This window comes from Myotis brandtii, unplaced genomic scaffold, assembly GCF_000412655.1.
Source record: "Myotis brandtii unplaced genomic scaffold, ASM41265v1 scaffold230, whole genome shotgun sequence".
NCBI lineage: Eukaryota > Metazoa > Chordata > Mammalia > Chiroptera > Vespertilionidae > Myotis > Myotis brandtii.
The window spans coordinates 4,072,439-4,096,753 of record NW_005358650.1 but is presented as its reverse complement, the minus strand read 5'-3'; the positions used below and the strand labels follow the sequence as shown (position 1 = coordinate 4,096,753).

General features: G+C 40.5%; 1 protein-coding gene across 4 annotated transcripts in view; it reads left to right on the top strand.

The window, feature by feature from the left end:
* Positions 1 to 24,315, top strand: part of EFNA5 (ephrin-A5) — a 277,454-nt gene that overhangs the window by 227,239 nt on the left and 25,900 nt on the right. For all 4 annotated transcript variants that reach the window (XM_005866440.2, XM_005866439.2, XM_014539883.1 and 1 more), the window contains exon 2: positions 2,390 to 2,682. In XM_005866440.2, coding sequence (XP_005866502.1) covers positions 2,390 to 2,682 — 293 coding nt within the window. The remainder of the gene's footprint in view (positions 1 to 2,389; positions 2,683 to 24,315) is intronic.

Sequence of the window (24,315 nt, the reverse complement as noted above, 5' to 3'; positions counted from 1 at the left end):
ATTTCCTTTGTATGACTCAGCATGCTGCTTTCCAAACGCAGGGGTCAGCTGGAGTTTTTGTAAATGATTTGATATTTGAGGAGAGATTTTTGGATTTTAAACAAGGGGAACATGAGGTTATTTTTATTTCTGTTGTGTGCTCTTACTGATGTTGTTTCAACGTTAATGTTTTATTATTACCCGTTTGAATATGCTTTCATATATCCTGAGCATAGTAACAGTGCTTTGCATCCACGTGGTGCTTTTCATATCTGTTGTGTGCTCTTACTGATGTTGTTTCAACGTTAATATTTTATTATTACCCATTTGAATATGCTTTCATATATCCTGAGCATAGTGCTTCGCATCCACGTGGTGCTTTTCATACGTTTCCTCATCTCAGACATGAAGCAGCCATGTGAGGTTAGCAAGGCAGATTCTTATTATTATCCCAAAGTGCCTATGAGGAAACGGAGGCTCAAGATGGCTGACTCTCCCCCCACTCGGCCTGCAGCAGAAACCAGTCTACTTACTCAAAATCAGCACTTCCCCTTTTATCATGTGGTATTTCAGAAAGGAATCTGGGCTTTGTCAGTGAAGGTTTAACAGCTAGAGTGAAGGTAGTAGTATTTTTGAACATTGGTCACTACAGCCTATGGAAGGTCTTCGTTACATTTGGGTGCAGCATTTTTGAAATTATATATTTTTACTGATTTAAGAGAGGGAGAGAAAGATAGAAACATCAATGATGAGAGAGAATCATTGATTGGCTGCCTCCTGCATGCCCCACACTGGGGATCAAGCTCGCAATCCGGGCATGTGCCTGACCGGAATCGAACCTGGACCCCCGGGTTCATAGGTCGACGCTCAACCACTGAACCACACCGGCTGGGCTGGGTGCAGCATTTTAAGGAGAGCACTGGGAAACTGGAGGACCTGAGGGTCAAGAAACTAGAATAGTGAGGATCCTGGGAAAGATACCAGAAATAACCAAAGGAATCAGGATTCTCCAGTCTGGAGAAAGGAGGACACAGAGCGATATAGCTGACACCTCCAAATGTTTTATAGACTACCTGGTGGAAGAAGAATTAGATTTGTTCTTGGTAATTTCAGGCAGCAGAAGTAGGATCACTGGATGGAAATTACACAGAAGCAGATTTATACTCAATATAAGAAGAGACTTTCTAACATTTCGAGATGTCCAAAAATGGAATAGACTAGCTCACCCTCACTGGGAAGTGTTCATCCTGAGACTGTCTGACTTCAAGATGATATGACTTTATGGGAGTTGTATTTCAGCAGTAACACAATTTTATGATGAACCTTCTAAGAGCTCAGAGAAGAATTTCCTCACTAGCTAAAAACAGGATTTTTTTTTCCCTAGCCTTTCCACCCTGGTTTTAGAAAGGTGTATGCATGCCAATTCCTGTTTCACATATTACTGAGTCCTGAGAAATACTGTTCAGTTGATAGGAAAGGCATACGGTATTAGTTAAAACAAATAAGCAAGGCTTTTGTTAGATAAGAATCGGAGCAGACTGTGGTGTGATGCGTGCAATGGTGTGTGTTTGCGAGCATTTTAACTATTGCAGGTTGAGATTTTTGCTATTTTCATGTGGCTTGTTAACTTTCATTACTTAGTAGTCTAGCCCTAGAACAGGACCTATAAGATTAAAAGAAATGGGCAGAAAATCATTCAAATTTGATGGTTTCAATTTTCTTAATATAGAAAGGGACAGGGCATTAAAAAAGAGAGAGATTAGCTAAAATGACTTTGTGACATAAACAGATTTACTAAGGGAAATACCTAACTAGAATCTGAAGGTTCCATCCCAGGTCTAGCTCAGTCACTCACTGGTTCCTCATTATGCCTTAGGTTTTTATTCCTCTAACATGTACTAGTACATCTTGTTCTAGGAGTTTTCTTCCCAGCTTTTAAACTTTATGACTCTAATACTCCCGGTTTGCATAGAAAATTGAGAATGATCTCAATTATCACAAAAACAATTCAGTCATTTATTTCTTCTTTAAATTGTTTATTCATTTATTCAAAAATACTTATGAAGTGAAACACTATGTTAGAAATGAGAAAACTTTGCTCCAGCATATGTGATTTTAAGGATGAAAGGAAAACAGCAAATCAGGATCTTTAATACTTAAAATGAATGTGAAGGATTCCATTTGTAGGGTATTTTGAAACAAATAGAATAGCATTCCTCTGTATCATGGCGTGTTGTTTCTTTGATTTCAAACAGTAACATTTCAAACCAGGCCCCAAATCACAATGGCATGCGACAAAAGCAAGTTATAGTAAATCTTTTAGTGCAGGCAATGTTAATGGTTCAACCACCGACTCCAAACCGAAAGCCTTTCCTGTGTGAATAATCTCAGCTGTTCCTTCTCCCCACAGATTCCAGCGGGGTGACTACCACATTGACGTCTGCATCAATGACTACCTGGATGTTTTCTGCCCTCACTACGAGGACTCGGTCCCAGAAGATAAGACCGAGCGTTACATCCTCTACATGGTGAACTTTGATGGCTACAGTGCCTGCGACCACACTTCCAAAGGGTTCAAGCGATGGGAATGTAACCGGCCTCACTCTCCAAATGGACCACTGAAGTTCTCTGAGAAATTCCAGCTCTTCACGCCCTTTTCTCTAGGATTTGAGTTCAGGCCAGGCCGGGAATATTTCTACATCTGTGAGTATATGCAGATTTATCATGTGGCGGGACGGCTGGGGGAATCCAGAGCAATTTTTTACCCATGTTCCAGAGAATTGCAGCGAGCTGGACTCCGCATCCCAGATGTCTCCTTGTAAATGCATACATCAGGGTCCCTAGATACATTAGCCGGGAATTGAGAGCACAAATTAGATTAAAGACACAGCGCCTCTCCCCCTATGAAATTGCATGTCAGCCTGTTCAGTGAACCACTGCTGACTTGTATTTCTTTTAAATGAAAATTGCTAGGACTTCTCCAAAGCTGGGGGGGGGGCGGGCGGAGAGAAATTCCTGAAAAAAAAATTAACGGAAATAATTAAATTTACATGGCTTAGAGTCATTGGATTTCTTATTCAGGTGTCAGCAATATCCTTTCAGTCATCCACATTTTCAGTGGAGAAAGCCAGCCCTCCTGCAAATGTCAGTATGCTGACGATAAATACTCTCTTTGCACCAAGGAGGAAAGATGATTATTAAGAGCAGCTGTGTCTTTAAACAGGAAAGAGCATAAAGAAGGATCTAGAAAGGGTTCCAAGGGAACTGGTGTAAGTGTGTTTCCCACCTGTGAGCATTCAGCGACCCTGTCCTGAGAGAGCGCTAAAACTTTCTCAGCAGACCTCGCTTCATCACATTGCCATGGCCTTCTATTTCTCCACCATATACACCATCACTTCTTCAGGCATCATACTAGTCATAGATTCCAGACAACCGCTTCCGGAACCTCTGTGCATAAGTCACCTGAGATCGTGTTATAATGCAGATTTCTGCTCGGGGGTCATCCGAGATTCGGTAGGTCGTCCGGTGAGAGCGATGCTTCTGGGGTTATAGGTCATATCTAATTTAGGCAGCCTGCTGTGTCTCTGCCTGAACTTTCCTTTAATACCAAATTTTTAAGTGATCTGGCCTTTCCCACATGTTTTCACGGTCAGCTGAAGGAGTTAAAAGTTTATTTGTTTAAAATTACATTTATTGAACAGTACACCGTGGCTCAGAAGTGTTGGGGGATGCAAGAGGAACAGACACTCCCTGTCCTCAAGGGTGACTGTCTAGTGGGGAGCAGACTTGTCCAGAGGCAGTGACAGTGTAAATAGACAATTGCTGAATGAAGATGCATGCAGGGAGCGGTGGGACCCTGGCGGAGGTTGTACCTCACCTGCCTGAAGAATCTGGGTGTGCAGCTGTTCCTGGTGTGTAGCAATCCCAGCGATACCACCCAGTGTGCTGAGCACTGATTTTTCAACCCGCTCGCCAGACCTGCAAGATGAAAAACATTCCTGTTCTCATTTCTCCAATTCAAGTGTCCCCACTCTCTCCTGGCCCCCATGTTTTAAGTGTACAAGGACTTCCAGTTCCCTTTCTTCTGCAGAAGCAGAATGTTATAAGCTGGATTTCTCCACCACAAGGGCACTCTCACTTACATTGGAATTGAATTTAGAAAGGAAATGGAACAGCACCAGTCTTATTATTTCAGTGCATATTTCAGCCCTTAGTCATGAGAAAACATGTGAGAGCCTTGATACTATCTCACCTTCGATCCATAAAATAAGAAGGGCGGGGGTAATGGGGAGAGAGCAACCAAAGGACTTGTATGCATATAAGCCTAACCAATGGACACAGACACCAGGGGGGTGAGGGCATGAGTGGGGGTGGGGGGCAATAGGGGAATAAGGGCACATATGTAATACCTTAATAAAGAAAAAAGAAAAGGGATATTGAGTCCCACGGATGGAGGAAACACAGTGAGTTCGCACGTTCTCAGGCAGCAGGCTCTTGCCTTTTGCCAATTTTTCACTTTGTGAAAGAATCTCATTCAGCATGTGAGAATGAGGAAAGGGGAGGACTTCAGTTGTGGGACAGCAACTCATGAATTGCCTAACTCTAACATATCATACCAATACAGGAGGAAGTTACTGCATTTCCAAATTTTCATATTGGTTTCTAAGGTTAAAAAACAACCACAAAAGCAAACCCCAAAATGAGTAGAGTGCACTAAGATGGGAAACATACTCACCATCTAACTAGCTGATTGCATGATTATTAGAAATTATAGAATCCATTGAGGTTCATAAGCAAGATGTTATTATTCAAATATACTCATAGTGCTTATGACTCGTTTTTCCTCATTTGTGCTTAAATTCAATATTTCACTAAAAACCATTATGTGTCTTCTATAACATTCATTTAACGGAGTCATTTAACTGTCAGGGGCTCCTGTCAAAGTAATTGTTCCAAAATGCTTCAAAATATCAGGAGCTTTTTGCTGTTCAGCTGAGTTTAACCTGAATTACATTTTTTAATGAAAGGTAAAATAGCACAGAATTAGCGGTGAGGAGATGTTCATCTACAGGAAGCATGGTGGCCTGGAGTCGGTGAAATTGAATTTTTAACCATGTGTTAGAACCACACGCGCACCCTTCCCTGTCTTTTTAGTAGTGAAAGGGTTTCCTCTCGTTCTCTCACTGCTGAGAGCTGAGTGGCAGAGCTGTGGGGAAGTCTTAAAGACGTTTAATATACTCTGGTCATAATTAAACTAAAGAAGTCTTAGGGGAGAATTGGCCCTCAGTTGAATTCTCTCTCTTCTAATGTGTGTGGAATGAACAACATGACTGGGAAACGGCTCTTTTCACACTTACTGTGTCACAAGAAGCTCTATTGCTGATCCCAGGAACAGGCTGACTACCCACCGGTCAGTTTTATAAAATGTTCTTACCAGGCCAGGGGTGTATTTCAGCTCTTCGCAGCCTTAAAACCTCTTCCAAGTTTTCCAAGAGAAAAAGGAAAGCTATTGCCTAAAGTAGGCAGCCTTGCTGTAGGGTATACTAGAGGAAGGGTTACATTTAGTGGTGACTGTGAACCGAAATGCAGACGTAAACTTGAACTTGTGGGAAGGGAAGAGGAGTAGCCCATGACAGGGTATCCACCTCATCACTTAGAGAGGACACCCGTTAGAGAGTTCTTATCAAGTTCAGCTTTATCCTCAACAAGATTTATTGCCTTCTTCATTTCGTTGAGGCATGCCAAATTAAGAAATACAGTCGTTGAAAATATCTCATTTGAAGTTTCCAATTTACTTTACTTAAAAATAAAATATTATTCACAATTCCAGATCCTGTATTTGTCCCAAGAATGACTCTGTGCTATGTCCTCCTTGCCTTGGGAACAGGCAGTCTATTAAGTTGTTACAATAAGGGATTGTCGCTACGGCAGACTGAGCCCATTCTCGAATCTGACATACACTGTTTTTAGTCTACAGGAGTTATTTTGGGAAGTGATTGGCATACTAAATTAGAGAAGGTCGGTGGTATTTCTATCAGTGATAGATTTGCAGAACTGCCTGCGAATAGGTTATGGCAATAGAGACTTCCTAAGGCAAAGAACAATTTTAGAAATTTCAAAAATACTCATTTTAGAAATGATTCTCATAAATATGAACAAATGAGAACAGGTTTGAAAGAAGTTTTACTGTTGCTGTTTTTAGATTAGAAGAGGCAAAGGAAAATAAAGAAGGCACCATACGTTGTCTTTGTAAGTCAGTAGGAACACTGATCTAGAATGTCCTCCTCTGTAAAGTAAGGCAACCTGAGTCCCAGGCCCTTCTCTTGACTCCACTGGCTGTACGATCTTGGGTAAACCATTCAATCTCTCTGGGTTTCCAACTCCATGTTGGTAAAATAATGTGGTTGTAATAGATCAGCGGTTCTCAACCTGTGGGTCACGACCCCTTTGGGGGTCGAACGACCCTTTCACAGGGGTCGCCTAAGACCATCCTGCATATCAGATATTTACATTACGATTCATAACAGTAGCAAAATTACAGTTATGAAGTAGCAATGAAAATAATTTTACGGTTGGGGGTCACCACAACATGAGGAACTATATTAAAGGGTCACAGCATTAGGAAGGTTGAGAACCACTGCAATAGATAATTGCAAACTTTTCTTGAGCTTTAATATCCCAATGTTACCCTATTTTACCGAAGGGTCTGCACCACTAGGGTAAGAGAGAACATCTGTAAAATGGCCCAGCCTAATGCCTTTTCCTCACTTAGTAGGTGTTCAGTAAGTGCCAGTTAAAGACGTAATTAGGGGAAATGCAGAGTGGAGAGGCCTATTGGGTATTAGAATTATGTCCTGTTTAAACCACCATCCCCTGTGGTCTCCACTAGTGCACCCAATGCCTATCTGTTTTCTCACTGGATCACCACCCTGTCAAAGCCCTCCAGTGACCGACTTCCTGCCTCACCAAGACAAAAGCCAGTCTCTAACCTGGCCACCATGGTCCTCCTGGGCAGGTCCTCCTCTCTTCCCCGCCTTTGGCCTCTTCTCTTACCACTCACTCTTCTCCCTGTTGTCTGCTCCAGCGCCTGCCCGCATACCTGTCCATGCCCCAGAGAGCAGGAACTCAGCACTTTCTCTTCTCTCTGCCAGGGATCTCATTGCCGCAGGCATCCATGTCCTTGGCTCTCACTTCCTTAAGTCTACATTAAAAAAAGTATCAGACAGGCTCTTCTGCCCTCCCTGTGTAAAGATAACACCTCTCTCATCCTCTACACTTTTACCCTACTTTATTTTTCCTCAGGCACTCATCACCCCCCCGCATTAGATATTTCTGCTCTATGCCCCATATTATATCGTTTGGCATGTAGTAAATGTTTAATAAGTGAAGATAACTAGTGTTTACACAGCACTTACTCTGTCCCAGGCACTGTTCTGTGTACCCTACAATTTTCAAAACAGCAATTCATTTTGAAAATGTTCTTCCCATTTTATAGGTGAAGAAACTGAGGCACAGAAAAGTTAGGTAACCACACAGATAAGAAAGGCTGATCTGAGAGGAAATTAAGTGAATAAGCAACTAAAAGGAAATGAAGAGATAAAGTCCTAGGTATCAAATGATGAAAAAGGAAAAAAATATATTCTTTTATAATTAGCACTACTGTTTAGAAAATATTACTTACAAACTGCTAGAAATGCAAATAAGATTAAGTATCAAGATATATTTTAAACACATGTATACATTTTCAGCTCTCTAAAGGATAGTTTTCTGTCTCCAAAAGAAAGTTCAACTGTATCATCCTAGATGGTTGACCCTTTTAATATGATAACATCAGAAGCCAGAAAAGTTGTATTTTCAAAGAAATTCTTTTTAAGATACTCAGCAGGTGGAATCAGGATTCCACACTTGATTCAGAAATGAGTGAGTTTTAATGAGAGACTTACAATAGGAAGAGAAATGGCATTTGCTGAAGTTGATACTAAAACGACAGATAATTATTCAAGCATTTGCTGTATCTAAAGTATAGCTGATATTCTTCAAAAGATATTCAGAGTTCAGATACTTGATAGTCACAGCACCCAGATGCAAATCAGGGATTTCTGAGAGATTACTAGGGAATGCACCCTCCCCAGATTATTGGTGAGTAAACTTGAATACACATGTTTATTCCTTTATATTGATAAGGTGATAGAAGTACAGAGCTAAAAATTCCATTTCTTTGGTACTAAAATCTCAAAAATCTCATTAATGAAAAGAACTTTTAGGGGAGCTAAAGACTTCTTTTTCAGTCTTTTTCGGATGCATATTTTTCAAAATTAGAAAACCATAGGGGCAGTCTATGTTACTATGGGCATCATTCCTAAATCCATAGCCTACAACAACTTGAATGCATGGTGGTTAACTGCTAATTCTCTGCTTTATGCCCTTAAATGAAAAGTTTATAGTCTTAACTTGTGATGAAGTTTTAATATGCACTACACAATTTTTTTTTTTGAAACTGACAAAATAAGTAACCTAAATTCTTAAGAGATATTTTATTGAATTGACCAACATTAGCTTCAGAAATCATTTGCTTGTACAAAATAGTCATTGATTATTCTTTAAAATGTATGAGTATTCAAGCAAATCCAGAGACTACTAATGTAAAGAAAGTCCTTCTCTTGCCAGTTGAATATGTTCCAAAAGCTTATTTGCAGGTGAGTTGTTTGGAACTTAGAGCGTAGCTTCTCAGAGAAGTGTTTGTAAAATCAGGCCAGCTCTCCATTGCATAGGGAATCTACTTAACCATAATATTGATGTAAAACTATATATTTTAAACAAAAAAAAATAGTAGAAAACAGTATGTAGAAAACTTGTTCAATAAATGTTTGTCAAATGAATAAATGTCATAATAGTAAACGAAATAGAACAAAAATTACTTTTTTTAAATTTCTTATATGCTGGTGTTTGAGAAAAGCAGGTAAATTAGAAGCCCTAGTTTTACTGTATCCACTACATCAGTTCTCTGGTTTCTTAAAAATGTTTTGATCTTATGCTGGGAATACATTACATCAGAGGAGGGAATGGACATCATTTTTTTAAGGGCACCAACTCTGGTAAATGCAGCTTTGAACTCAAATCCTTATATACTCTTCATAGCTGTGTGACTTTGGATAACTTAACGTCATCAAACCTCACTTTCTTCATCTGTAAAATGAAGTATAGTAATACTTTATCACAATTTTTCTTATTTCCAAGACTCAATTAAGGAAATATTTTTTCTCTTCGCTCAGCATTGATCAGTTGGTTGGGCATCATCCCATGCACCAAAAGGTTGCTGGTTTGATTCTGGTCCAGGCATATGCCTGGGTTGCAGGCTGGATCCCTGGTGGGAGGCATGCAGGAGGCAGCTGATCGATGTTTCTCTTTCCCTTCCTCTCTCTTTTAAAATTTTTTTCAAGGACCAGTTGACTATCAAATAGATAACTTCAATTATTCACATACAAAAATGTTTGCATCCTTTGAAAACGTAAGGCAACTGGAATAGTCCATATTGATAGTTTAGTAAAAAAAATTCATAAATGTAACCCTAACCGGTTTGGTTCAGTGGATAGAGCATAGGCCTGTGGGCTAAAGGGTCCTGGGTTCGATTCCGGTCTAGGGCACCTGCCTGGGTTGCAGGCTCAATCCCCAGTGTGGGGCATGCAGGAGGCAGCCAATCAGTGATTCTCTCTCATCATTGATGTCTCTATCTCTCTCTCTCCCTCCCCCCTCCTCTCTGAAATCAATAAAAAAAAATTTCATAAATGCCTAGTAAAGATTCACAGTTTAGGTCCATGCCTATCTTCTGAAGGAATTACATGCTAGGATTGCATATGCCCAGAAAGGGAGTCTTCATTGCCTTTGAGATGTCTGGTTTTACAGCAGCTTACTCTAATAATCCTATCTAATAAAAGAGTAATATGTAAATTAATTGTCACTCCGTGACAAAGATGGCAGCTCCCATAGGGGCCAGGGCGGGACGCTGGCAGCTTTGCCCCAGCAATGTGAGCGAAGCATCAGTGCCCCAGCCGTGCGGAGGGAGGGGAGGGGAGGAGAGGGGCCTCAGGGTGGAGGCCGGGACAGGGAGGGGAGGGGTCTCAGGCCGGAGGCTGGGGGGGGAGGGGCCCCGGCACATGGAGGGATGCTGGCATCATTGCAGGTCGGGCTGAGGGACCCCCCCCCCCGGGCACGAATTTTGTGCACCGGGCCTCTAGTCTACATTAATAATTATTTGGGTCCTGACGGTTCACACCAATCACCTTTTTTTCCTGAGTTTTCGTATTGAAATAGAAGAGTGTCAAGCAGCACATTTATCAAAGCAGAAAGTAATCTTTTCCATCTTTCAGAGTCTTTTCTCTTTCAGGGGAGGTGACCTGTAAGTACAAGGTACTTCCTTAAAATGATCAACTCAATGTTTGCTTCAGCATGTTGAAAAAATGTTTTGGGTTACTGGAGTCTTAGCATTAAATGCTCTAACATATACTTCTGCTGAGATTCAAGGGGTTTATAACTGAAATTTCTGTAAGGACTGTCTGTCTACTAGTTTGCCCCCTGTGTCTTTCTTGGTAGGTGGACTCAGATCATGGTATTCAGCAAAGCATATTTGTATTAATACAGAAGGGAGTTGAAGGGCAGTATTAGGAAATTTATAAATTTTAATATCTTTATAGTGAAAAAGAATGAATATGGCACAAATATCAAATAGTAATTGCTCAGATATAGATACAGAGTATATTGTAGTCACTAAAAGCTATGAAGATTGTTGTTGTTTTTTAAGTTTTGGGGTTTTTTTTAGTTTTTTTCTCTGTCTTTTTTTTTTTTTTCCTAAACATACAATGGAACATTTTTTCTCCACTTGGACACTGAAAGTTTGTCTGGGACTATATCAGATTACTTCCTGAAAATAGTCATTCTCTTGCCTTTATATATTTCCCATGGTCTTTAGAGAGCCTGCAAGAATGCCTGTTTATTTAAAGAATGAGTTTCAGAGAATTGTGTTTGTTTCAAGTCGTCCCTAGCCATCTTTTAGGAAAGCATGAATGGATTTCAAGGGCTCTTCAATGAAGGTTAAATAAAGAACAAGAAAGAGGATATTTAGAGACTTCAGGATATTTTTCTGTGTTAATTGTAAGTTTCTCTTCTGAAAACAGTTGTTTATAGCCGGGTGCCCTGTTACAAGAATGCTCAGCTCAGCATGGCTGGGGCTCGGCAGACATGTCCCCCAGCACGTTTCAGATAGTCTAGGTAAAATCAAAGGTCAGAGAGGCAGTTAATAGGAACACGGGGTATTTGAAAACACTTTATTATTTTGTAAATTTTGGGCAATATTATTTGGTCATGTAGGGAGAATTTTATTTAATTTAAATAATATATTTTTTATTGATATCAGAAAGGGAGGGGGGGGAGAGAGAGAGAGAGAGAGAGAGAGAGAGAGAGAAAGAGAGAGAGAAACATAAATGCTGAGAGAGAATCATTGGTCTGCTGCCCCCCTGCATGCCCCCTACTGGGGATTAAGCCTGCAATCCAGGCATGTGCCCTGACCAGGTATCAAACTGCGACCCCCTGGTTCAGAAGTCGACACTCAACCACTGGGCCACACTGGCCGGGCTAGTAGGGAGAATTTTAAAAAGAAATGCATGCCCTGTTAAATGACTTAAGGATGAGGTACTGTTAAGGAGAATCAGAGAAATGAAGGCCAAATACATCTGTGAAAAGGAAAATTGAGCAAACATCACTGCTTCATAGATTTTGACTTGGGGGGCATTCTTAAAATTTGCAAGGGGAACCTTAAAAGCTATTGAGTAATCGGGGCCTGATGGAAATTCATGATATCAGTCATAAGAAACTGAAGACTCCTATTCTTCCCATTATTTGAATGTTTCAAAGGCTGCGGCACTCAGATAAGAAGCTCGAGAACCAAAGACTTTTTCTTTGTGCTCCTTTTACGAATTTAAAATGCCACTATAAGACGGGAACCATGTAGTGTCTGGCCTCCTGAGGAGGAGGAAGGACTTATGTCACCTTTTGCTTCCTGTCCCCCTACAGAGACCAAGTGCCAAAATGGAAACAAATTAAAGGATTGTTCTTTTTATCCCTAAATGTCAAAAGTGGCCACATCTCTGAGAGAAATGACGCACCTGATTAATTGTGTAATTTCACGGGGAAGCAGTAATTCTCAGCCTTATAAACATGTACTGTACTAATTTGATTTCAGAGTTAACTGAAAACAGTTTAATGAGCTGCTGCATTGTTGGGTGTGTGTGCGCAGTGCTACCCAGAGCAGATGCCAAGAGAAAGGGAAATAACACGCCAGTGACACTTGGAATAACTGTTTATACTTCATTGACTTCGGGTTGTCAGCATGCTATTCTCTGTGTTTCCCTTAGTAACTTATTAAGGCAACCGAACTCCAGTGTGATGCTGTCTAAGTGTCATTTATTGTAAATTACACAAGCATGCACACGCCAAATGCATAGTCAATCTTGGGGAAAAAAATACGTCCTCACTTAGACAACCAGAACGCCATCCACACAGCCTGCACACAGGGCGAAAGGCTGCTCCCTGTCGGAAGAGTAGCATTGGTCTTTCATCGGAAGAAATACTATTTCTACAGATTCCTCCACTCATCCATTCTTGCTCTATTTTAACAGAATGGTTGCGTAAGTCTTGGTTTGAAAGTTGTCATACAGCCTCACAGCAGGCTTATATTATCTACAGAGTTCTTTATGAGGAAGTATAAATCACCACAAATGAGACTTTTCACAGCCAGAGATATGTAGAAATGTGTGTCAGTGCTTTGCTGGCTTGCTAAAAAATATCTCTAGGCTCCAAAGCTCGCTCACAACTCATCCCCGCTCCCTACCCTTTTGGGAAGCAATTCTCAAAACTTGAGATTTATGGTCGAGAGAGCTGATAGTGGCTATAAAGTTTTCTATTTTCTCTTTTCTTTAATATTAATGCAGAGAGCAAGGCGTTGTCATTCATTATTTTAGTTCATGAGTATCCTGTGGGCTTGAAATCTGATTTCTGGGGACATGGTTACCTCTGTTTAATAGGGGAATAAGTGGAGTTTGGCAACAGGCTTCCTTTCCGCTGAATATTTTTAGGCAGATTGTAGGAAACCCACATTAGGAACAGAGCTTTAAAATATATATATATGCTATGTTCAGGTTTGGTTTTAAAATTTAAACTTTACAAAATATGAATTCATTCTGAGCTCTCAAAGTAAAATATCATGAATTGGAGAACAGCCAGCCAGTCTATTGTTGTTAGAAATTGGAATATCTTTTCATTTTACTATTTTCAGAGATGGACACCATTTCCAACTAGCTCTGTCTACATTGATGTTAGGTGAGATTTCATTTACAGTTAGCGTTCTCTTTTGCTTCCAAGTTTTTCAAAACATATAATGTCTCTGAATCATTAAAAAATAATACATGTTGATATTAATTTAAACTTGTCCAAATTTTAGTAGCACCAATATCTGGCTTCTAATGAAAATTTGCTTCTAATTTGTTGAGCAAAATTTCTCCTTTAAGTCCATTGTGGACTGCTTAAAGTTCTTGCTATATACGCCAAGGGCAGTTCAATTAATTTTGAGACCGTGTAATAAATGCTGAAATGATTTAAATGGAGTATAGCTATTATTGTTATAAAGGCTTACTCAGACTTTGACTAATAATTTCTCCCCTAACATTTGCTGATAATCATAATTCTAGTGATTTGGCATTTATTGCAAGTTTACTGTGTGCCGGGCACTGTATTAGCATTATACATGTTCTAACTCGTTGAATCTTCATCTATTATTATCCCTCACATATAGATGAGAAACAGAGGCTGAGAGAGGATAAGTAACTTGCCCAAAGTTTTTGTATTTTACAATGAAGTCAGGATTCGAACCCATGTGGTTTGACTCCAAGTCTTTATTCACTTACTTCATAATACATATTTTAAAAGAAGTTAAAAGGAGACAGATTTCAAGCACCCTTGTAAGTCATTCTGTAACTCCTACCTACACCCTGGAATTTAAGGCAGACCCTGTTCAAAAAACTGACTCAGGTGACCTAAAGAGGAACGTTTCATGTTAGCTTATTCTTGAGGTTCACCCCCTTAGGAGGTGTATGGATTTTTAAAACAAAGTAGAATGCCATTGAATGGTGTGTGGGGTCAGAACATGAGGGCATAATAACGTGGGCCCTTCACTCTCCCCACCTCAATTGTGATGAAGACATTTAGTGAATAGCAAGGCTACTGGAAGTACCCTGAGTTGTTTTTTTCAGAGGTTTAAATGTGATGAACAGAACCGGTAGCACGGGGAAGGCATTGGTGGATATACTGCAAAACCTCACCGCCGACTGTCTCAATATCACAGCTTGTTAATAGGATGTGTTGGCAATTGTCTTACCTTGTCCTTCAGCTGCACAGTCGCTACAAATGATTATTTCCATTATTATAGTTGTTGTATTGCTGTTATTACTTAAAATCCACCCGTTTTTCGCAGACTTGAGGTTATTACACATCCCCATACATTCAAGAAAGGGAGTAGAGGTTTTACAAGGGGGAGTACCAAATTTGAGAACTTATAACAATTGAAATCTTTAGAATGAAGTTCAGGAATTATGGCAGCCGAGTGCAGGGCCCCACATTTTACACAGGGGAGGTCATGCTGTGGTTCATGAGGGCACTTGGCAGAGTTGGGGAGACCACCTGGGCAGCCCTCCAGAGAACAAGCGTCACACGGCTCCCTGCACTCTCTCACCTGTCTCCCCTGTGCTGGTAAGGGAATCAGAAGAGCTCAGACTCGGGGGTCAATGAAAAGCCGGGTCTGACTGGGATGAAAGGAGAGGACTTGGAAAACAGAACTCTATAGGTGGGGCCAGATTGTGGAGAGCAGTCAGTTCTGGTCTGAGGAATCTGGAACTTTTCTAGCAGGCCATAGGAAGCAGTACGGTTTTGAAGGTGCTACTGATCTGGGTCGTATCATATAAATACATTGAAATAAATTGTGTTAGGGCTGGATGCTGAGTGATTATATAATAACTAGGGGCTTAGTGCACGAATTCATGCACATTGAAAGGAACTGTGGGCTGTGAGACTGTGGTGAGCACAGGGGTGGGTCTCAGCCCATCCTCTGTGCCCCCACCCGGCCCCTCCTGCCTTGGTCCCTGGTCCCCTATCTGCCGGCAGCCCTGCTCCCACTGCTCCCACACGCTGACAGTGCTGGCCCCTCTTGCACCCACTGATGGTACAGAGCGATTGGGGCTTGCGCCAGGAGTGGGTGCGAGCGGGGCCGGCACTGGCAGCAGGTGCAAGCGCAGGGCAAGACTGCAGCGCACAGGAGCAAAGAATTTTTAGTAACTACCAGAGGCTTGCCCCCGATGACAGCAACCAGCACCCCGCCTTGGTCTGGCGCCCCGGTTCACCTGCTCCACCATCCCGATGCAGCCGACGCCTGCCATGTTCTGCACTCTGCCACCTGCTGCTGATGCCCGCCATGTTCTGTGTGCACCCCCTGGTGGTCAGCGCACATCATAGCGACTGGTTGTTCAGTTGTTCTGTTGGGTCTATTTGCATATTAGCCTTTTATTATATAGGATAGCTATCATGTAGTGAACACTTTTCTGTTACATAAGTTTACCTATACAATCTCATCCATACCTTATTGCAACTATGTGTTAGACAATATTATTGTCCCTACTTCACAGATGAGAAATCTGACACACAATCGGGTCTGTCTAAAATCTCGCTGTTCCTGTGCGGTCAAGTCCTGTTGAGCAAAGGCTTTCTGACTCCAGCGTTCACGCTTTTAGCTCTTTTCCATGTATAGCAAGTAATATTCAGAAACTTATTCCAAAAATAGTTCTGGTACTTATGAAGAAATTATTCTAATCTCAGGGACAGTAACACCCTTTATCTGAATTTCCATTGTTTCTGTATTGCTTTCAGCTTCTTTGCCATGGCTGCAGAGTTTTATTTACTTTTTATTTTTTTTGGCATAGCTTTGATGATGTTTTATTAAGTGAAATTGCTAAATCAATAACATTTGCTGGATTATTAATTCAGTCAAAAAGCAGGATTTCTGACCTTTTGATATGAAGTGTTAGTTTATTATTAAAGTTCATTGTAGAAGATTTATTGCAGCTATTTCCTAAAATACTTATTTTTAAAATGCTATATAAACCTGTTTATTAAAGTCTGCTTGGGTTGTTGGTACTTGTGCATCATTAGATTTGTAGGATACCTACAGTGGCTATCGATGGATATACTTCAGTACATATCATTTTCTCATTAGGCAAACAATTCATCAGGACTCCCTGAGCGGTGTTTACCCGTCAGGCCAGGGCCACAGACACCATGGAGGGACAGTGGAAAATACTCGATGTAATCATTGTCCTCCAGGAGCTGATGGTCTAATAGGAGAAAAATATATCCATGAAAATGATCACTAAAAGAGAAATAGAGTAAATTACAAGATTGACACTGTTGATAACAGAGGGAGAGTAGATTGCTTTAGACAGCGTTAAAGATGGGAAGTGCTGACTTGAGGGGCATGGTGGCATCCAGGGCTCAGGGCTTAAGACACTGTCCTACCTTTAGTGACTCACCTGCAAAGGAGAGGAAAATGGAACCTGCTTCCAGAAAGTCTGACTCATTACCTTTTATGAGGTTGCAGAAGGGATCTTCGCTTTTTAACAAGCTCTCGAGCAGTTTCCTCTGTAGGTTGTCTTTGTTCCACACCTTGGGAATATTGGCTTAACGTGGGTATAGACGCATCTTGAAATCAAGACGAGGAAGAAGTAGGTACTGGGAGCTTTGTGTGAATGGAGCAGCAGCATCAGTGTTGAACAAAGGCCGTTTTTTGTTAGGTGAATGTTTGCATAACCGAGGGAACTCTGGTTAGAGAGAGACCAAGCTAGTCTAAGATAAAGACTCAGAGAGTCTAGGATTCTGGGAGTCAGCTCCTTCAAGATGGTAGTAACGGATCCTTCCTTCTGTCCCACTAAACAGTCTTGTTTGCTTTGTCCATAAATAAGATACAGTTTCACCAGGCTGATGCAAACTAGAGCCAGCTAACCCTTTGGGGTTTCTGTATTTTTTATATAACTTTAAAAATGTTTGTAATAAAATGAATTTCTTTGACAAAGTGGTAAACTGTGTGAGGATAAGAATCAGAAAGCCACATAAAAATAGAGGACACAGGCAAGATATTTAGTGATAACAAATATTAACTGTGGACCAATGGTTTAGAAGGAAGATGTGTGCTTGGGGAAAGTGGAAACAGTGAGTAGTTTTTATAATATTTTATTGCAGTAACATGGCTGTTGGAAGGTCCATTGAAGAAGTGGGTGCCTATTGTCTGTGACCTTTCATGCTTGTCAGTTTATGTTCTCTTGTCCTGCTGTTTGGTTCGAGTCTGATGAAAAAGGAGTACTATATCTAAATGGAGCCATGATTTGGTTATGATTAAAGGTCAACAGAGATGTATGTATATTTAATCACTACTCACCGCTGATGTATTGGGTTAGACAGCAATCATGTTTTTAAACCATATAATATGTCCTGGTTCCTAGAAAATAAGAACATTATTTAATAGGTTTCTTTTACTAAAAATATGATTAAGTTTAGAGGAATAAATAAGATGAGAATGAGGGGATCCGGGTCTTGACTCCATCACTTATCAGGTCTGTGAAAGTGGCAGAAGGTTTCAGCCCATGCCTCAAGTTTTCCACGTATAAATGAGTTAAAGTGGTCATTTAATAGATGGTATTCTTAATATTGATATTTGAAAGGCAATTAGTTACTTTCCTAGTTTCTGTCAAAATTAATGATAGCTTCCATGACAAATTTTTATGGGTACTTTAAATTATACATTTGCATGTGTCAAAAATAGTTCCTATCATCAACTAGTTTGAAATACATTGGTGGTCAGAAATAGCTTACTGTCATTTACTCACAAGGGCATTTTTCTCACATTCTTTGCCAAATCAAATGTGACCAAAATATATTAAGTCAGTTCGCTGTGGTTCATTTAGAATGTTCTACAGTGGTGAAGATGCAAAAATACCAGCCTGTCACTTAGAGAACCATTTTTGGGGACAGTTGAACTCATACAAAATATTTTTGAGGGCTAACTCGAAACTGCTTCACCATTGGCAAGTTTTATGCACCTGTTTTTTTCCCTATACAGGCTCATACCTGCAAAACATAGAGAAATGTTCTTTTCTAAATGGAAAAACTCAGCTGTAGTCTGAATGAATGGGATAAATTATCTTTCTCACAATTATCCATTAAAGGGAGAATTAGAATTAATATTAATCACAGATGTTTCATCAAGTTTTATTATCAACCAGATTGACTGCCAAAGTGCTTTCTGGAAGACATTTTCTCTCCCTCCCCCACCTGCTCCTGAGAACAAACTGTTATTATGGGTCCTTAGATAAAGATTAATGGTTTTGGCAATTCATTTGAGAAAATCTGTATCTTACTGTACATTCTACTTCGGTTCAAGGCATATCTGAAAGCATGGCTTGTCAACTCCCCTATAAAATAAAGACACAAGGTAATGGAATTCTTTCCGCCATCAGAAATAGATTAACTAATGAGCAGCCCAAGGTGCATATCACCTGACTCATAATTTTTAGAATTTTAACAAGCCTTGTTTATAGATAAAATAACCAAAATGCCTATGGAATCCTGATATTTTAGCAGCTATATTTTTATCCATCATCATTAAATTATTTTAATATTACGTTTCATTTTTATGCCAACTCTTTTTAGAATGATTCATTACCAGCTGTGTGACCCTTGTAATGATTATGAATATTTGATAATGCCCCATCCATTTGCCAAGTACACCATAGATGAGCATCATATTCACTTGTAAACAATAGCTATCAGTTCTAGCTAACTGAAACAAATAAAAAAGAACTTTTTTCTATCAAAGACATTAATATTTTTTAACTGAAGACCTCAGGATGGACAGGAGCCCAGGCAATGCTGGGGATCCAGATCATAGAAACAAGTAAATGATCAGAATTATCTCATCAAGACCCAGCCGTTGGATTTTCTCAGCTCTATCATTTCTTCATTCCTGTGTCACTCGACTCAGGATTCAAGTTCTTGGAAGAAGGAGTTTGATAGGCATATATTGCCTATCCTTTGGAAAGGATAAAGAGCACCTTGATTGACAACCCCATCAAGACTGGGAGGAAGGAAAGAGGACTTCTTAAAATAGTTTGTAGTTTTTGTTTGGTTTTTAGCCTAAGGAAGGTAGGCAGTAATGCTGAAAAGGCAAAAATAATCACTGGCCAAAACAAGGGTATGTGTCAGTGAATAGTAGTGTAGAATATGTGGAATTGTTCAAAGCAAGGGGAAAAAGTCTGTGTAATAAATCCTTTAACTGCAACAGGGCCCAAGCATCAATTCAACATGAATGTTTCTAGTTTGTTGCACAGTAATGTTTTATCTTTGTCTAGTACTTTTGCAGGCTTTGCTGTGTTCCAACAGATTAAAGAGTGTGACTCATTTTTCAGTTAAGATTTCTCTCGCATTTAATTGATTTCCTTTATTTTAATGGAGATAATAAGAAAAAGCAGAGACTCCAGACAAATAATAGAAAATAACCTATTTATTTATTTCTGGCTTTATTTCATTGACAACAACAGAGTACAGGAAAAGCAGTGGAATGGTTTAAGTCCCATTTCTGCCACTGCCCAAATCTAGTCAAATCTGGGATCACTCATGAAACTAAATCTGTTCCTTCAAAGTTAAAATGAAGGTTTGGGGCTAGATTGGGGGTCCCAAGGAATAAGAAAATTATTAAGACCATTACAATTTCTGTTGTTCAAGTTAAGTTTGGGAAATTGTGAGTTAAAGTTAATTTTCCCCCCTGCAAGACTTCTTGGGGCTTATATATGATAACATGCACTGTAACTCTCCAAAGAGAGTGATACAATATATATTGTTCACCAAACTTGGTAGATTTTGAAACCCTTTTTTCCATTGCAGCATCTTGAGGGACCTTGCTTCCATGGGATGACGTTGTATTATTTATAAAATCCCATTCGGCTTTAAAATATACTTCTCTGAGTAATGAAAAAAAGTGAAATATATTTTAACGTCATTCATCATCTAGCCCTTTCTGTCTAGTCCAGCGGTCGCCAACTGGTGGTCCATGGACCACTAGTGGTCTGCGAGGTCCAAAAGGCTGGCGACCACTGGTGAGCATAACCAGACTTTGTGTATAGTTGAACCCACATCCTTGCATCTAATCTTCATTTGAGATGACCAACAAATTATAGGCTAGTTGTCACTTCTGTCAAAGATTGGGGTGTTTGTGGTGAGGTATGACACTTAGGTTCCTTGGACTGTTCCTGGGAGAGCAGTTTTAAGTTCTTAAAATAACTTTTGTAACTTTTTGTGCATCCTAAACATGAACACAATACTTTGACGAGATCTGACAAATAAGTGGACCATTATAATGTAGGTTCAGTGGGTAGTCTGCTGGGTTTTGTTTTCCCTGAGATAAACCTGTGCTTCCTCTGCCATTCTTCTGTTCTTTATTGAACTTATCACACTTTTATAGACCATTTCTCTAGTTGTCTTCCAGGACTCATGATCCCACCCAAATACTACTACTACTTACAAACCTATTCCCAAGTCCACCTCACATCCTTTGATGAAAATGTTAAGTAATACCTTAAGAACGCCTAAGCTGGGTGCCAGAGGAAGGGAGGCACTCACTAAAATGCCTTCAAACGTGGGTCCTCAACATTGATAACCCTATTTTTGCAACGAGTAACTTGCCAATTTCACAGTCCCCCGCTATGTAATAGTCTTCTCATCTGGCCTCTCATTGTTCCACAAAAGACGTCATGCTGCCCACACAGCTGCGCCTGGGCGTTGTCCCTACTGCACCCTCCTGACTGCTTCCGCTCCCCTGGCCTGTGTGGAAGTGCCCCGGTGCTTTAGATTATCCAGCTGTGCCTGCTGGGCCCAAAGGGTCCCCAAAGCCTGGATATTGTTGGAAGTGACTCCAGGATGTAGCGGTATAGGGGCTTCCTGCACTGGTAACCCAACACGAAAGGTGAGGCATAGTCCCTACCCCATGAGTTCAGCTCCTTGGTGAACATGGCTCAGTTTTCAGTAAATGCTTTTTAACTGCCTTGGGTCTGGTACTCTCTTCCAATTACCAAGTGTGTCCAGATTGCCAAATGGCCCTAATTGAGCCTGCCCCCTTGGAGGCTTTCAATGTCTTTGTGCCAAATTTGATAGAGTTTGGCACCTTGGACTAGGCCCTTTTGGTGCAGAGTTAATGGAAACCCCCCCCCCCCCCTCCCCTGCTGCCAGAGCCTCCAACCTCTATCTGCCTGTCAAGCTCCTTCTCCACATTTGTATCTTACTCTCTAAAATGAAGGGCAGTGACTGCATCTTCTTTCTGATTATGGACATAGGGGCACAGGAAGGGAAGCAGGGATGGATACAGGATTCCAGCACAGCCCACCGAGGCTTTGACAGTGAGGATTCGGCTTTCTGGCATTTTTGATCTGTGCAGACGTAAAGATGATGACAAGGCAGATACTGCTAAGTATTTTTTTAAAATTATGCTTTCTACTCTAGAGGAACTTTTCAACTGAAATGGGGTAGAAGAAAATAATTAATGTTGAGTTTTTCCCCTTGAGGAACTACGAACAGGTCTATATCATTTTAAACAAGCGTGGCATATGAAAATTCGGATTTTAAGAAGCACAAGTTGCAGCGATCATTCCGTTTACAGAAGTGGAATTTTTTTTTCAGTAGCCCTGGAGCATTTTAAAAATGATTTGATTTCTAAAAATCCAGTTTGCATATACCATTCAGGATCAAATTGGTTGCAAGAAACAAAAGTAGTTGAAATGATAGCTGTAGGTGAGGGGGAAGAACATTTCCTTGAGAGTTCAGTGAAATTCTCGATGCCTGAAAATGGAGATAAAATGTTACAAGCCTCTTAGTGTGATGGTGGCGATGGGGTGGGGGCAGGGTGTGTGTGGTGTTGCTGAGGCCAGTGGTGGCAGCAGCCCTGGCCGTGGCGGAAGTTGACATGTAGAATGCAGTCCTATGCTGTGTAGAGAATAGACTGGGGCTGGTAGCTACTTATGAGAAATAACCCTTACATGATTTCATTAGTCCTTCAAATTAGCATCACAGACAGCTCCCACTTGTCACTACTGTGCTTTCTGGAAATAGAATCATAAAGCAAAGAGTTGTAAAGTGCCTCTCATTTTCCTCCAGGAGTAATACCTTAATTGAGACTGTGTCTCTGACCATATATTAGAGAAAAAATAAATCATAACGATGACTTACCTTACGAAGATGCACTAGCCATAACCTTACAGTTATTTAAAATAGTAAAATTCTACTCTTTTCTATAAAAGGGGCATAAATGTATTATACACATTGATTTTACATGCACTCTAAAGAATATGTTCAGCAAATAAAAGGTTCAACTAAACTGTTTCATAAATTTTAGCAGAACTAGCGATCCTCTAAATCCATTAAATATTTAATTTGTAATAATTTGGTTCTTTGTGTTTAACTACGATGAGCTTTGGGGACGATGTCTTGGCTCTCATTCTGTCCTCAGTGTTTCGGGTGCACTGTTGTTTTTCAGCTAAGTGTGCCCGGGCCAGATCAGCTTGTTCAATATCCTTTTCTCAGTTCAGCTGAACTCTGAGGGGCTACTTGTCCTCTCTGAAATGCTGAAGCTCGGTTTCTACAACTTGTAAAAGGAGGGGACTGAACTAGCTGGGGTCCCTAAGGTGCACAGCATTGAGTTTTGTGATTCAGTGATGAAGCTCACAGGTTGGTATAAGGATGCCCAGTGTTCAGCTCTCTATGATGGGGATGAGAATCACCTCCAGGTCTGCGTCACCCCCTTATTCATTCCTAGGCTACTCAGGGCTGCTGCTCAGCCAAATGAAGGCCACCAACAACCTGACCTCCCTCTTGGGCTTAATACTTGGCTGATGTTTTACCATCACCTGCCTTCACCCTTCACAGGGGTGCCCTGAAAACACCACCGGGTTATTAGAAGAACCCTTTTCCAAAGGTACTTAAAAATAAAATCACTTTCCTTTATGCAAATATGTCTTAGTGCATCTTAATTGTATTTGGGGAAAAAATAGCCCCACTCTCTCTAGAAAAATAAGCCACTTACATTTAAGCTTAAGGACATACTTACAGTGCAGGAAACTCACATGCCTACTCAGTTATTGGCTGATTTATGTTCCTTTTTCTACTCCAAACTTGATTTTGTGGGCATTTATCAGTGAGCAAACACACATTTTCTTGGGGTAACCTTGTCTTTCATTCATTTATCCTTCTTGCCTTTTTTCATTCAACAGATGTTTACTGAGTACATATTGCTGGCCAGATAGTATTTTAGACTCTTTGAATATAGTAGAGAAAAAAGTAGGCAAAAGTCTGGCTTTAATAGAACCTACACTCTTCCGGGATAGCAGGGCTGGGGAGTGGGATAAACTGGCAAATAAGTAAATGTGAAATATGTCAGGTAGTTGGTAAATGCTATGATGAAAAAAATGAAACAGTAGGGAGACTAGAGAATATAACGGTAGGGAAATTGCTATTTTATATATGTACTTAATATATAATATATAAATATACTTAAATATATACATATAGGGTGATCAATTTACATATATACTATATGTGGAGAGAGAGCGAGCAGAGAGCAAGCGCAGGAAAGGCCTTTCTCACCTGCTAACACATGAGGGGGGAATAAACGGACTGAGGAAGGACCTCATGTGTCCATCTGGCAGAAGGACATTCTGGGCAGAGGAAACAAAACAGCAAGGGCGTGAGGAGAGGCGCGTGCCCCCGTGGTCGGAGCAGGATGAACACGGGGAGCTCTGTAATTGTGTGTAAGGTGTGTGATGGATGGGGTGGGAGTCATAGTAAAGGTCTGGGATTTCACTCTGAGGGATATGGGAGCTGGGAACCCTGGAGGGTTTTAAACAGGAGTAACATGATCAGCCTCGGGCCCCATCAGGACCACGCTGGACTCTTGTCCGTCTGAACAGAGTGGAGCAGAATCCTTTGTTTCTCTGGATGGAATCCTCTGGACTCTGTTCTTTAAGGGGAAGAATTTTAGGAAAATAGATGGTGTAGGGAAATGTTCTATGTGCTGGTGAATAGGACATTTATAGATCAAATACCTACATTACAAGAGAAAAAGGAAAAAAGAGAAACATACAAAGTTGTCTGTGGTGTACTTTATCAATAAACTCATGTAATCGTTGAATTTAAGGTAAAAATGAG